We start from the raw sequence: 12,855 nt of genomic DNA, 5'->3' as shown, positions 1-12,855 counted from the left end.
TCCTAGCACTCCAGAGGCAGAAATCCCTCTGGATCTCTGTGAGTTCAAGGCCACATTGGAAATGGCCCTGGCATGGTGACACACGCTTTTAATCCCAAGAAGTGAGCCTTTAATCCCAGGGAGTGGTGGTAGAAAGCAGAAAGGTATATAAGGCGTGAAGACCAGAAACTAGAAGCTTTTGGCTGGTTAAGCTTTCAGGCTTCTAGCAGCACAGTTCAGCTGAGAGCCATTCGGATATGAGGACACAGAGGCTTCCAGTCTGAGGAAACAAGACCAGCTGAGAAGTTGGCCAGGTGAGGTTGGCTGTGGCTTGTTCTGTCTCTCTGACCATCCAGTTAAGTTTATTAGGGTGCACAATATTTTGGGGAACACAATACCACCACATTTCCTCCTATCCCAATGACACTGAGCAGCCAACCCAGAGTCACCTCTGCGCCCCAGCCTTGGCGTCAGGACATGCCATTGTTTCTTGAAGCCGACAGGGCACCACATCCGAGCCTTGGCATTCCCAGGTCTGTTGCCTCCTCCTTTCCTGACCCCTGAGCAGCCACCGTGGAGCACATCCTACATGGCTGTTGATGGCTTCAAACCAGGCTTCAGGCGACAGCCAGAGGGTGCGGAGATCAGTAGAGATCCCAGAGATGCACAGAACTCCCTCCCCTTAGCCTGCTGCTGACCTTGAGACACATGAGCCTGCCAGGGCCTCTCTGCTGCACCTCCCGACCACTTAAAGGACCATTTAAGGTCTTTTATTACCTTTATTTGTATGTGCACATGAACACACGTGTGCCACAGTGCATGTGTGTGTGAGATCAGAGAACAGCTTGAGGAGCTGGTTGTCCCTTCAGCACGTGGGTCCCAGCTCAGGCTGTCAGGACTAACGACCAGCTGCTTCACCCACAGAGCTGTCTCATTGGCCCCAATTTGCTTTCGTTCATTTTGATTTATTTGAGACAAGGTTTTATGTAGCTGAAAATGACCTTGAACTCCTGACCTTCCCGCCTCTACTTCCTGGGGTTGAGACTGCAGGCCTGTCCCCCTGCCACACACTGTTTTTTAAGGTGCTGGGGACCAAATGTCCTAGGCAAACACTACCACCTAGGCTGCAGCCCCACCCTCTTTGTAATTTGCTGACACGGGAATTCCTAGCTGTCTGCCCCTCTCCTCTGAGGGCTGAGCCTTGGTCATCTTGTGTCCTGAGGATTCCCTGGGGCCTAGAACAGCACCAAGGACAAGCAGACACTCACCAATGGCAAGTGAGAGCACCCCCAACCCCATGCCTCCTGCTCCTCAGCTACTCACCCTGAAGACGGATATTCCCTGAGAACTCTGAGAGGGGCCGGGAGAGGCTCCCATTGAGGGCCACCTCCCTGCCATCCCATAGCACCACCTGGTACAGGATGTGGGTACCTTGTGTTCTCTGGAACACGGTCCTCAGGGACAGCTCTGTGGGAAGGGTGCTGAGCTGGAAGAGAATGGGATGTCAGGGCATGGCCTCTTAGAGCTGAGCCACACACTGGCCTGGGGTGGGGAAGGGCACACACCCGGGAAGGAGAAGCCGCCTGTGGTCAGAACCACAATGCTAAATACGTCCTAAGTGTGAGCAGACAGCATAGAGGGAGAGGGAGGGATGAGACATTTTTTCCAGAGCCTGGAAGGACGCTAGTTGCAGCAGAGACTCCAGCCTGTGTGGGCTGAGAGGCCTGGCTCCTGTAGACCACACTTCCTTCTGCTGTCCCATCTAGCCTGTCTGTCCCAGCCCGGGGCTTCTAGCCAGTTCTCAGACTCGTCCCCACCCCAGGCCCTTATCATAGAACGCTCTTCCCCCAGACAGGCTTGCCATACAGGATTAGCTCAAGTGTCACCTCCTCTGGTGACACTTCCTGACCACCTAGTCAAATATATGGTTTATTTATATGACTTTTGTCACTTGCCTCAACTAGATCATATGTTCAATGACAGTTGGGGCCCATCAGTTCTGTCCTGTGCTATATCCCAGGTTCCTTCTGGAGCAAAGCCTAGGATTAGATGATCAGTGAGGAGCGGAGACGAGACGCACAGCTGGGAGTCCCTTCAGAGCCTGGATTATGCTAGTAAGCCTCAAGTACAACTCCTCTTTTCTAGGAAGCTACACACTTGGGGGAAGGTCTGTTGCAGCTGGATGACATTGTCTAGGCTATCCTTAGCAGCCAGCAGGGTGGTATTGACGTGGAAACAGCGCTCCTCCACCTCTAGGACAAAAGTGCATTTGGTCTCCTCCTCAGAGTACCAGAGCTAGTGAAGGGGAAAGCTAGGGAGACACTGTCAGATCTCAGCCAGATGATGCTTGGCTCCAGGCTCTGCTCCCAGAGCCCCAGAAAGGGACCTATGGCTTCCTGAGATGAACAAACTCTGATGAAATAAGGGTCTTGAGTCTAGGCAGGCCCCGAGGTGTGATGCTAGCAGCACTCCTCATGACCTTGGCCTGTAACAGTGATACAGATGGCTCAAGACTGGCCGGCAGGGATCTAGTTGTGGTACCGCTTGTGACCACAGAGGGCAGTGTTACACAAGGGCAATGCTCAGAATGGTAGACCAGACTCCGGGGTGGCTCTCCTAGGCGTGGGTTGAGTTAGTGACAGTTAGATCCTTGGCTTCCTGAGCCTTGGCCTTTTAATCTGATAGCTAAGGATAAGGATGCTTGCTTTTTTAATGGACTGGCAGGAAAATTGTATGAAATGATATGCCATCTTCTGAGCTGGTAGAGTGACTCTGTCACCTAGTGTATCCCGTCTCTCATGGAAGAGCCATCAAGGCTTGGGAAAAGGGACACGAATTGGTGCTCATACTTTGGGGTCAACATTTTCCTCATTCCCCTCCAAGTCTAGCTGTTATTTCCAGGTTAAGACCACTGGGTACCCTTCCAGAGACCTGGGCTTGAGTCCCAAGCACCCACTTGGCAGGTCACGTCTGTCAGTAACTCTAGTACCTGAGAACCAGGCAAAACACCCACAACACACAAAATAATAAGATAAAGTAAGAACCAAATTTTCAAATGTTGCTTTCAGTAAGCCCAGAGGCCATGCCAGCATATTCAAGCTAATTCTCACCAGTACAAACAATCCAGAGATACAAACAAGGACGTTCTGGAAACTGACCGCCTGGGTACGTCAGACTAGCAAACATGAAGATTTTCAAAGAAGTTTAGTGATAAAAGATGAAAGGAAAAATCTAGGTAGTGGGCATAGAGGAGGTTGATGAAAATTTATCTCAGTTTTGTATCTGAAAAGTTTCATAGAAAAATATTGGGGGGCTGGAGATATGGATCAGCAGTTAAGAGTGTATAATGCTCTTCCAGAGCAGAGGACCCAAGTTTGGTTCCCAAACCCTGTCAAGTAGCTTCTAGCCTGTTACTCCAGAGGATCTGATGCCCACTTTTGGCCTCTACAGGCACCTATATCTACATGCACATGGCAATACATACAGACATATATATATATATAAATTTAAAACAATTTAAAAATGTCAGGTTACAAAGGGAAGAAGTACAAGAAGATTCTAGATCTCGGGTTGACCTTCAGATTAATTTGGCCTGCAACCTGACTTGATAAAGAAAACTTTACTGGGGGTGGTGGTGTATGTGCACATGTGTATGCATGTGTGTAGAGGCCAAAGGCTGATGTGAAATGTTTTCCTCAGTCATTCTCCACCTTAAACCTGGAACTTGTTGACTGACTCAACATGCTGACCGTTGAGTTCCAGGGAGTCTCTGTCTGCCCCCACATACCCTTGTATTATAGGTGTGTGCTGCTATGCCTATCTGTCTGTCTATCTATCTATCTATCTATCTATCTATCTATCTATCTATCTATCTATCTACCTACCTACCTATCCATCTATCCATCCATCCATCCATCCATCCATCCATCCATCCATCCATCCATCTTATCTATTTGAGACAGAGTCTCACTATGTAGCCCTGGCCAGTCTGGAACTCATTATGTAGACTAGGCTGGCCTTGCACTCACAGAGATCCTCCTGCCCCTGCCTCCTGAGTGCTGGGGTTAAAGGACTGTATTGCTATGCCTGGCTATGCCTGGCTTTTGTACGTGTGCTGGGAATCCAAACTCAGGTCCTCTGCACGCCCCTCATTCAGTTGTTGTCAGTCTTGTTTGAGCATTTGCACATTGACCACGGTAGCTATTACCCTGCAGTGACAGGACTGCATGGCTGCACCAGGGACAGGGTGGCTTGTGGCCTGCACCTCACACCCCTGCATTCACTTTCTGGCTTTTTAAAGCCAAGTTTTCAGACTTCTGCTTGCGGATAACAAAATAAAAGTGGCATAGTGCAAAGCATCCCATGCAGCTCTGGTCCTGTCATTGGTTTAAACCCAGGGCTGAATATGTGAAAAGACCTTACTAAACAGTTGGGGATTTTTATTATCTAAGTGTTATTTCAGCATTCAAGTTTGTACCAGGCCTGGAGACATGAGCCTGTAATCCCAGCACTTGGGGAATCTGAGACAGGGAAAGTAGGAGAAGGTGATGGTGAGTTCAAGGTCAGTATGGGCTGCACAGTGAGTGTTATAGCGTGAATAAAAATGGCCCCAATAGACTCGTAGGTAGTGGCACTCAGAATATGTGGCCTTACTGGAGTGGACATGGCCTTGTTGGAGGAAGTGTGTCACTGTGGGGGTGGGCTTTCAGGTTTCAGATGTTCAAACCAGGCCCAATGTCTCATTCTCTTCCTGTTGCCTATGGATCCAGCCAGTTCCAGGACAGCCAAGCTTTGACAGTGAAGGAAACCATCAAGAACAGAAAGCTAGTGAAAATGTGTTTGAACAAGGGGGCCATGTTCCAGCCCCAGCAAGAAGCAGAACTTGGCAGCTTCGACCATGTGGTTCTGGCTTTAGAGTCAAGGACATAAGGAAGGGGTTATGGAATCTCCCTCTATGGCTAAGGAAAGCTGCTGAGGTCAGGCATGTGTCAGGGATGTCCCTGAATAGAGACCTAGAGAGGCTATTGTGTGAAGCTGTGAAGGTGAAGCCCAGACTGTGTTGGAGACCCCAAGGTGTTGGAGATGCCAGAGTCACAGGATTCTTGCCAAGGAAAGATGCTAACAGGTAGCAAGAGGAAGAAGTGTGTTCCAGTGGACAAAGCTGAAAGGAATTGGAAATCTGCAGAGCACGTTGATATCAGACATGGAGATGTAGAGTTTGGAGTTTGCCCAGCTGATTTTCAGTCTGCTTTGGTCGAGTATTTCCTCACTATTCTCCCTTCCATGTGTTTTAGAATGGTAATGTATATCCTGTACAATTATATGTTAGAAGTATGTGATCCAATTTTCATTTTGGTTTTACAGGCATTACAGTTAAGAGATTATGTGAATCTCAGAAGAGTCTTTGAACTTTGAACTTCTAAACATTGTTGAGACTGTGATATAGACTATGGGGACTTTTGAAATTAGACTGAATGTTGTTTTGCATTATAATGTGGCTAGCAGCCTATGGGAGCCATAGAGTGGAATGTGGTAGTTTGAATGAAAATGGCCCTTATAGGCTCATTGGGACTGACACTATTAAGAGGTGTGGCCTTGTTGGAAGAAGTGTCCCGGCTTTGAGGTTTCAGATGCTCAAGCCAGTCCCAGTGTTTCTCTCTCTTCCTGCTGCCTGCAGATCTAGATGTAGAACCCTCAGCTACCTCTCCAGCATCATGTCTCCATGCATGCTGCCATGCTTTCTGACATGCCGATAATGGACTGAACCTCTGAAATGTAAGTCAGTCCCTAAATGTTTTCCTTTATAAGAGTTGCCGTGGTCATGGTGTCTCTTCACAGCGATAAAAGTCCTAAGATAGTGAGTTCAAGACCAGCCTGGGCTATATAAACAGACTGTCTCAAAATAAAAAAATGGGGCTAGGGATATAGCTCAGTTGGTAAAGTGACTGCCTAGCACTCAAGAAGTCCTCGTGTGGTGGTTTGAATAAAAACGGCCCCCTAGGGAGTGGCACTATTAGGAGGTGTAGCCTTGTCGGAGTATGTGTGGCCTTGTTGGAGGAAGTGTGTCACTGGAGGTGGACTTTCAGGTTTCAGATGCTCAAGCCAGGCCCAATGTCTCATTCTCTTCCTGTTGCCTGTGGATCCAGAAGTAGAACTCTCAGCTACCACTCCAGCACCAAGTCTGCCTGCATGCTGCCATGCTTCCTGCTATGATGATAATGGACTAAATCTGAACCTGTAAGCCAGCCCCAATTAAATGTCTTCCTGTATAAGAGTTGCCATGGTCATGGTGTCTCTTCACAGCAACAGAACAGAGAGTGACACCCGGGTTCCATCCCCAGCCCTGCATAACCTAGGTGTGGTGGTATACACCTTTATTCCATCTGAATACCTCAAATTCAAAAAAGCACTCAGCTAAAAGGGAAGGCTAGCCTGGGCTACATAAGACCAGGTCTCTAAGGAACTAAACATACCGATTTTTGTAATTACACTGTTATATGAAATCCTTGTTCTACAAAACACAAGGTCTTTAGGAGTAAAGATAGAGCCTTGTGAACTCAATTACACTGAAATGTGTGGTCTGCCCTGTCTAGTGGTGATTTGTTGTTGATTGAGACAGGTCTCATGTAGCTCGCTGAGGCTGACCTTGAACTTCTGATCCTCTTTCTTCTACCTCCCTAGTGTGGGGGTTACAGGTATGCACCACCATGCTTGGCTTGTGGGGGGCTGGGGCTTGAACCCAGGGCTTTGTGCATTAGTTAGTGTTCCATCCACTGAGCCACATGTGGGCGTCTAACAGTTACCTTCCTGTGGCTGAAGCTAGTCTAAGTAAAGCTTGAGAAAGAAACTAAGATGTTCTCCTCTGACTGCAGTGCTGAGGAAACATTCACTGCGGGAGGGCTGCATACAGACCGTGCTCTGTAAGCAGAGGCAGGCTGGGACGTGATCAGGGGGGCACTGGACGAAGCCTGTGACTGGTAGGAAAATGCAGTGGCCAGGGATTGGGGTGGGAGCTGTGCAGCTCAGTGGTAGAGAGTTGGCTAGCGTGCAGGAGGCCCTGGGCCAGGCCCAGCACAGGAAGTTACAGGCAGGACAAAGGGAAGGCAGCTGGGAGCATAAGAGGGGAGAGAGGGGAGGTACCGGCTAGCTGGCAGGCCTAGTCACTCGCTCTTTACCGAGCAGCTACTCTATATTGGTCCCTGTGCCAAGGGCTGGCATCCCTGTAGAAGCTCCTTATTTGGGTACTAGAGACAGACAAGGATACGGTGACAATGCAGAGGCCTTCAGCCATGGTCCGACAAGCCATCCTATCTACCCGGCCTCCCTGTAATGCAGTCAGGGTGTGGGGGTGGAGCTGGCTCTGTTCAAGGGGCCGGGGCATCTGCTGGAGCTGCTGGGGGCACTCAGGTTGTGGGAGGGGGGCGGGGGACCGGTGTCAGGCATCAGGCGCCAGGGCGGGCAGACCTCCCAGCTCTCGAGGGTCCCCTGGGCCCCTCTGGAATGTAAACGTCAAGATGTTTGGGAAAGTCAGAGCCCGAGTTTTGGGGGTGGCCCACTGGGGCCTAATGCAGGCCTCTGACAGACAAGGATGTACAGACACACCCCAGCAGCCCATGCTGCACAGGACTGCCTTGGGCAGCGTCTGGAGCTACTTAGGAGCTGGGGGTGCTGGGGCAGTTACCTTGGTTGTGGCGGAAGCTGAGCAGGGGACAGCAGCCCAGGAGGGAGGGGGTGGTGCCTGCCCCACAGCAGCAGAAGGAAAGAGAGGATGGGCTGGCATGAGCGGATCCCGTTCAGCACTACCCCGGGTGAGAGGGTCGGAAGCCCCAAATATGAGCAGTCTATTCAAGTGTGGTCAGTCACCAGGTACTGGGTCACGGGTCCCAGCCCAGCTTCCACCCAGTTCTGGCACTATTCCGATTAATCTCAGTTTCCCTATGAAGGGCTGAAATTGACTCTGGACTGTGTGTCTTCCCGGAGCCCGGGTTTGCATAGCAGGAGCCCTCTGGGATGCGGGCAACAGGGCCTACTTAGGCATGCCAGCTTCCTCCCAGGGGCCTTCCATCAGCCCTCCCACCAGTTGCCCATCCGTGGGGCCACGGTCTACAGTTGGGGCTCTTCTGTGCACCCAGAGGCGTTTAGCAGCCTTCCTTTCCTGGCTTAGCAACCAGAAATTTCCCCAGGTACTGCACAGCCTCAGCCAGGTGAGAATCATAGGCTACACCTTTAACAAGTGGGGATTGAGTTCAAGAAGGGCAGCTGGTAACCCAAACCCCCCTTAACAGTAAAGAGTCCCCAACCCCAAGGCAGTTCCACTAAGACCAGTGGCTGATAATAGAGAAAGTGTGAGTGAGTGAGTGAGTGTGTGTGTGTGTGTGTGTGTGTGTGTGTGTGTGTGTGTACTTTTGCATGCTGTCCCAGAGGCCAGGGAATTTTTTAAGAGCTTGGTGACCTTAGAAAAGGTGGAAAAGCCATTCTGCCTCTCTGAGCCTCCCAGAGTAGCTTATGATGATTTGGGGAGCCATCATGTCTCATTGGTGTCCAGCAGTATCCAGATGCCAGCTGCCTCCAGTTCCCCTCCTCCTGGGCGTCCCCCAGAACCATCAAGAGCTCCCACCTGTTGGCATGGTTCTGGCTATGGACATGGAGGAACAGAATATCTTGGGTGTCACAAGTAATTTGCAGGAAGGAACTCATGTTCCTTCCAAGGTCCAGAGTTCTCGGAATAGTAACTGAGGTAGGGGAAGGAGAGAGAACAAGACACATACTGTTGGGGGTGCTGAGGACCCCAGAGATCAGTAGAGACACCTGTGTGATTCACATTCCCAGAGCAAGACCCTCCCCAGCCTACAAGCATGCAGGCCTTGGCTCCCAGCTCCCCTGGACACGGGGCTCATGGGCAGGGCTCAGAACCAGATGAACTGGGGAAAGGGGGAGTCTGGTGTTCTCAGTTGTGGAGTCCAGACTCTACACAAGGAAGACCACCAGGAGCTGCCTCTCCCTTCTCAGCAGAATTGTGGGACAGAAGGAGGCGGGCTGTGGGCGCTGACACAGGCGTGTGGGAACAAGGCACAGGACCTCGCAGACACGCGGCCAGGGTGCAGCTCCATGCAGTGGGGTCCACAGAAACACGGGGTGGAGTCCTCATTCCACTGTCTGCTCACTACATGAGCTTGAGCAAATCACCTAAACCTCATGTGTGACCCAGGGACAACGATGGCCCTGTCACCACCACCAACATTGTCACAGCCAATGGTGTCCCAGCATCCTCAGCTAACAACCTGGATCTGTCCAGCTCTATGTGACAGGAGTATTACTATCTCTATTTCACACACCAGGAGACTGGGGCACAGAGAGGGCAGGCCATCTGCTCAAGGTCGCACAGCTGGGGATGACAGAGCTGGGCTCTGATCTTGAAGTGGTGTTCACAGGATGTCCTGTTCTGCCCATCAGCGGGTGTCAAAAGGACGAAAAGCAGAGAGCAGCCTGAGTAATGCTCTTAGCACAGAGTACCGAGCCCAGAGTACTAAACAGTGCTCACAGCACTGGGCCATATCTCCTTGGCAAAGGTGAGCCGGACTTCAGCTCTGATCCATTACCGGACTGGCCGAAAGGACCCTGGCCGGGACTTAGAACGGCTGCAGGGCCCCAGGCCTGCGGTGTAATTAATGAGTTTGCTTCGTAGGCATTGGCTACAACTGTCTGTTTTCCTGAGACAGGGTTTCAGGAACCCTGTGTAGCCCTGGCTATTCTAGAACTCTCTCTGTAGACCAGGCTGGCCTTGAATTTGAGATCCTTCTGCCTCTCAAGTTCGGGGAATAAAGGCGTGCCCCACCACACCCAGGCTACAACTCTTTTTGTTTGTTTGAAGAGCCTCTGCAAACTGTAAAGTGCTGTGACCACTTGCCAATCCTCTGCTCTGCACATGGGAAACTGGATGAGGGATAACACATCTGGAGAATGGCCTGCTGGCCTGTGGCCCTCACCTGGCTGTTGAAGGGCAGGCCTAGTCTCTGGAAAGCCTGCACGGTGTGGCTGGTGTTCACTGTCACCTCCAATGTGCCGTTTGGCAGCCGGGCCAGCAGGGCTGCCACATCCACACTCACTTTGCTGTCCCTGCCACGGAGGACCACGTGGGCCCACGTCTTGGTCTCTAAAGGCAGAACGAGAAGAGCTATGAGAACTTGAACTCACCTCCCTTCCTGGAGAGGAATGCAGCAGATTGTAATGGAGATATGCTGCACAAATCCATGGACATTGGCAGAAAGGCTACCAGGTAGGCCTGGAGGGATCGGCTGACCTTAGGCTAGCTGTCACCGTCTCAAGTCCCTGTGATGTCATCTATCACAAGACATCCCCAAACCCTCCTCTGAGAAGCCCCGCCCCACTCCTGCCTGCCGCCCTTCATGCTGGGCATCACCACATCACAGGGCACAGCAGCCTGTGCCTCATGGGAACACCAGCCTAGGTAGGCAGTACCTGCGCTCTGCAGTGCTTGTGAGCACAGTCGTTGGCCTAGCAGGCACTCAGAAGTACCTGCTGAGTGAACGTGCCAAGACTGAATGGTTTATCCTGACAGTGCATGGGCCGGATAGCAGCAGCTCTCCTTCAGTGACAGGCTCAGAGGTCACCAAGGACCTGGCCTGGGCTGTAGCATCCCATCCCTTCCGCCATGTAGACAGCGCTGGCAGCTTCTGCCCTCAAGTGGGGCCACTTCCCCATGGGTGTCACACACAGTCCCTCCAGAACAGGCACCCCCACATGTCCTCTGCTGTGTGTGGAAAATGACTGACAGATCTAGGAGCCTAGGAGTGGGTGGTTCCCACTGTGTGGCAGAAGTTGGGGTCAATGCTAGGTGATGCTCAAAGCTTAGGTCTGAGCCCAGGGGGACGGCCAGTGCCTCGAGGCCCAGGCCTTGATTTCCTCATCTGTAAAATGGTTGCAGCCCACCTGTTAGAATTCCTAGCCACTCCCCCATGACTGCACGTTCACTGGCAAGATGCTTAGTCATCCCAGGGCCTTACGTCCTACGTAATCCGTGCACTGTGAGATCAGGTAACTTGTGCGCAGTGTGATCACATAATCTATGCACATGCATGTAGCTACATAAGCCCATATGCACATGTGTGTGTGGGGGAAATCTATAAAAGCGGGTTCCACATATCCCTCCTTCTCTTCCTGCATGATCTTTCCATAGGCCTAAGCACCCTCTTCTATTTCCTCCCCTTAATCAACTCTTATAGTGGGCTTTGTTGTACCTCGTGGCTTTTCTTGCATGGTAAACAGCGCCACTTAATAAATAACGCCATCCACCTCAAGACAGCACCCAGGTGACGTCACACCCAGAGGGGCCAGGGGTGGGCATGCACAGGGGTCAGAAAACATTCATTTTCTTTTTGCATTATCCCATATTCAAACACACACACATCTGCCATATGTAGGGGAAGGGAAGGGAGGGGACATGGATCTCATGCTTGGGGACTCCTGACTATCAGAGACACCATGAAAGCCAACACTAAACAGGAAGTGTCATTGTTGGCTGGGACAGCTAGATATAGACAGCAATGGAGGAGGGCAGGGACTCTCCAGGGGCTAGGAACTAGCATAGTCCCAGCAAGCCCAACACCAGCTCATGAGTGAGCTCAGGCCCCAGCATGAGCAAAGCCTCCATTTACCCCCAGGAGGCTGAATAACAAAGATGGAAACATTTGAGGTCAGAGGAAAATGAGCCTGATGACAGGGAAGCCACCCAGGGTCCAGAGTGGTCTAGAGCCAGAACCCTGCATCTGTCTGGAGGACACAGGGAGGCAGAATGTGAAGCCAGTCTCGGGAATCAAACTGACTGAGTTCAAGGCCTGGCTTCATTATAAGCCAGCTGTGTGGCCTGAAGCAAGGGACTCCACCTCTCTGAGCTGCAGAAGGAATGGAAGGAACAGAGAGAAGAGTATGAAGGCCAGAGGGACGGGCCTCTGAGGCTCTGATGATTAATATTGGCTGTCAATTGACAGGTTTTAGCATTACCAAAGAGCTCAGCCTCTGCACATGCCTCTGAGAAACTTTGTAGAACTGGTAACTGAGGTGGGAATGTGGGCAGCACCATCCCGTGGGCTGGAGTCCCACCAAATAAAAAGGAGACATTGAGCTGAACATCAACGTTCATCTCACTCTGTGCTTCCGCACTGTGGGTGTGATGTGAGCAGCTGCCTCCACTCCAGCTCCCGCTGCCTCCAGCTCCCGCTGCCTCAGCTTCCCATCACAGTGAACTGCAGGCTGGAAGTCAGCCTTCCTCCTTTAAGTTAGTCACTCTCACAGTGGCCCTTCCGGAGCTGACGTCCAGAGAATGAGAGAGCTGTGCAGTCATAGCACTCTGGGGGCTGAAAGCTCGCCGGGCAGGTATGCAGTGAGTGCTCCGTCACTGGTGGCTCTTACCTTCTCCTCCCCTTAATGACGGGCTGAACTATGTCCCCACTCTAAACTCTTACCTCTTATACCCGTGAGTGTGACCGTCTTAGAAAATGGGCTTTACATGTGTGGCTAAAAACATAAAAACATGGTGACAATGGAGGTGTTGGGATCCGAACCCAATGCTGGGGACCTTGTAGGAGACCAGACAGACACAGAAGGGAGGTGGCCCCATGTGGAGAGAGGATGGGCTGGAATGATCTGTGTAGCTAGGGGACATCCTGCAGAAGTCCCTTGGGACCACCAGAGGAAGACCAGGCCACCTGTACTGTAATTTCAGATGCCTGGCCAGAATTCAGAGTAAAACTCTTGCTGTTTCTAGCCCCCTATCTTGGGAAATCGTGTATCTCTAATGGGCAGCCCTTGGAGGACCAGGCTGTCATGGTCATTCCCAGAGCCCAGAGCCAGCTAAGC

At 51.4% G+C, this 12,855-nt stretch overlaps 1 protein-coding gene across 1 annotated transcript in view; it reads right to left on the bottom strand.

Annotated features, from left to right (window-relative positions):
- Positions 1-12,855, bottom strand: part of LOC131916223 (uncharacterized) — a 130,064-nt gene that overhangs the window by 18,284 nt on the left and 98,925 nt on the right. Inside the window, 5 exon segments of the mRNA XM_059269531.1 lie at positions 1,303-1,465; positions 2,137-2,274; positions 8,581-8,679; positions 8,682-8,711; positions 9,966-10,132. Coding sequence (XP_059125514.1) covers positions 1,303-1,465; positions 2,137-2,274; positions 8,581-8,679; positions 8,682-8,711; positions 9,966-10,132 — 597 coding nt within the window.

Source organism: Peromyscus eremicus, chromosome 8a, assembly GCF_949786415.1.
Source record: "Peromyscus eremicus chromosome 8a, PerEre_H2_v1, whole genome shotgun sequence".
Taxonomy (NCBI): Eukaryota; Metazoa; Chordata; class Mammalia; order Rodentia; family Cricetidae; genus Peromyscus; species Peromyscus eremicus.
The sequence above is the reverse complement of the archived record's forward strand: the minus strand, read 5'-3'. Positions and strand labels throughout refer to the sequence as shown.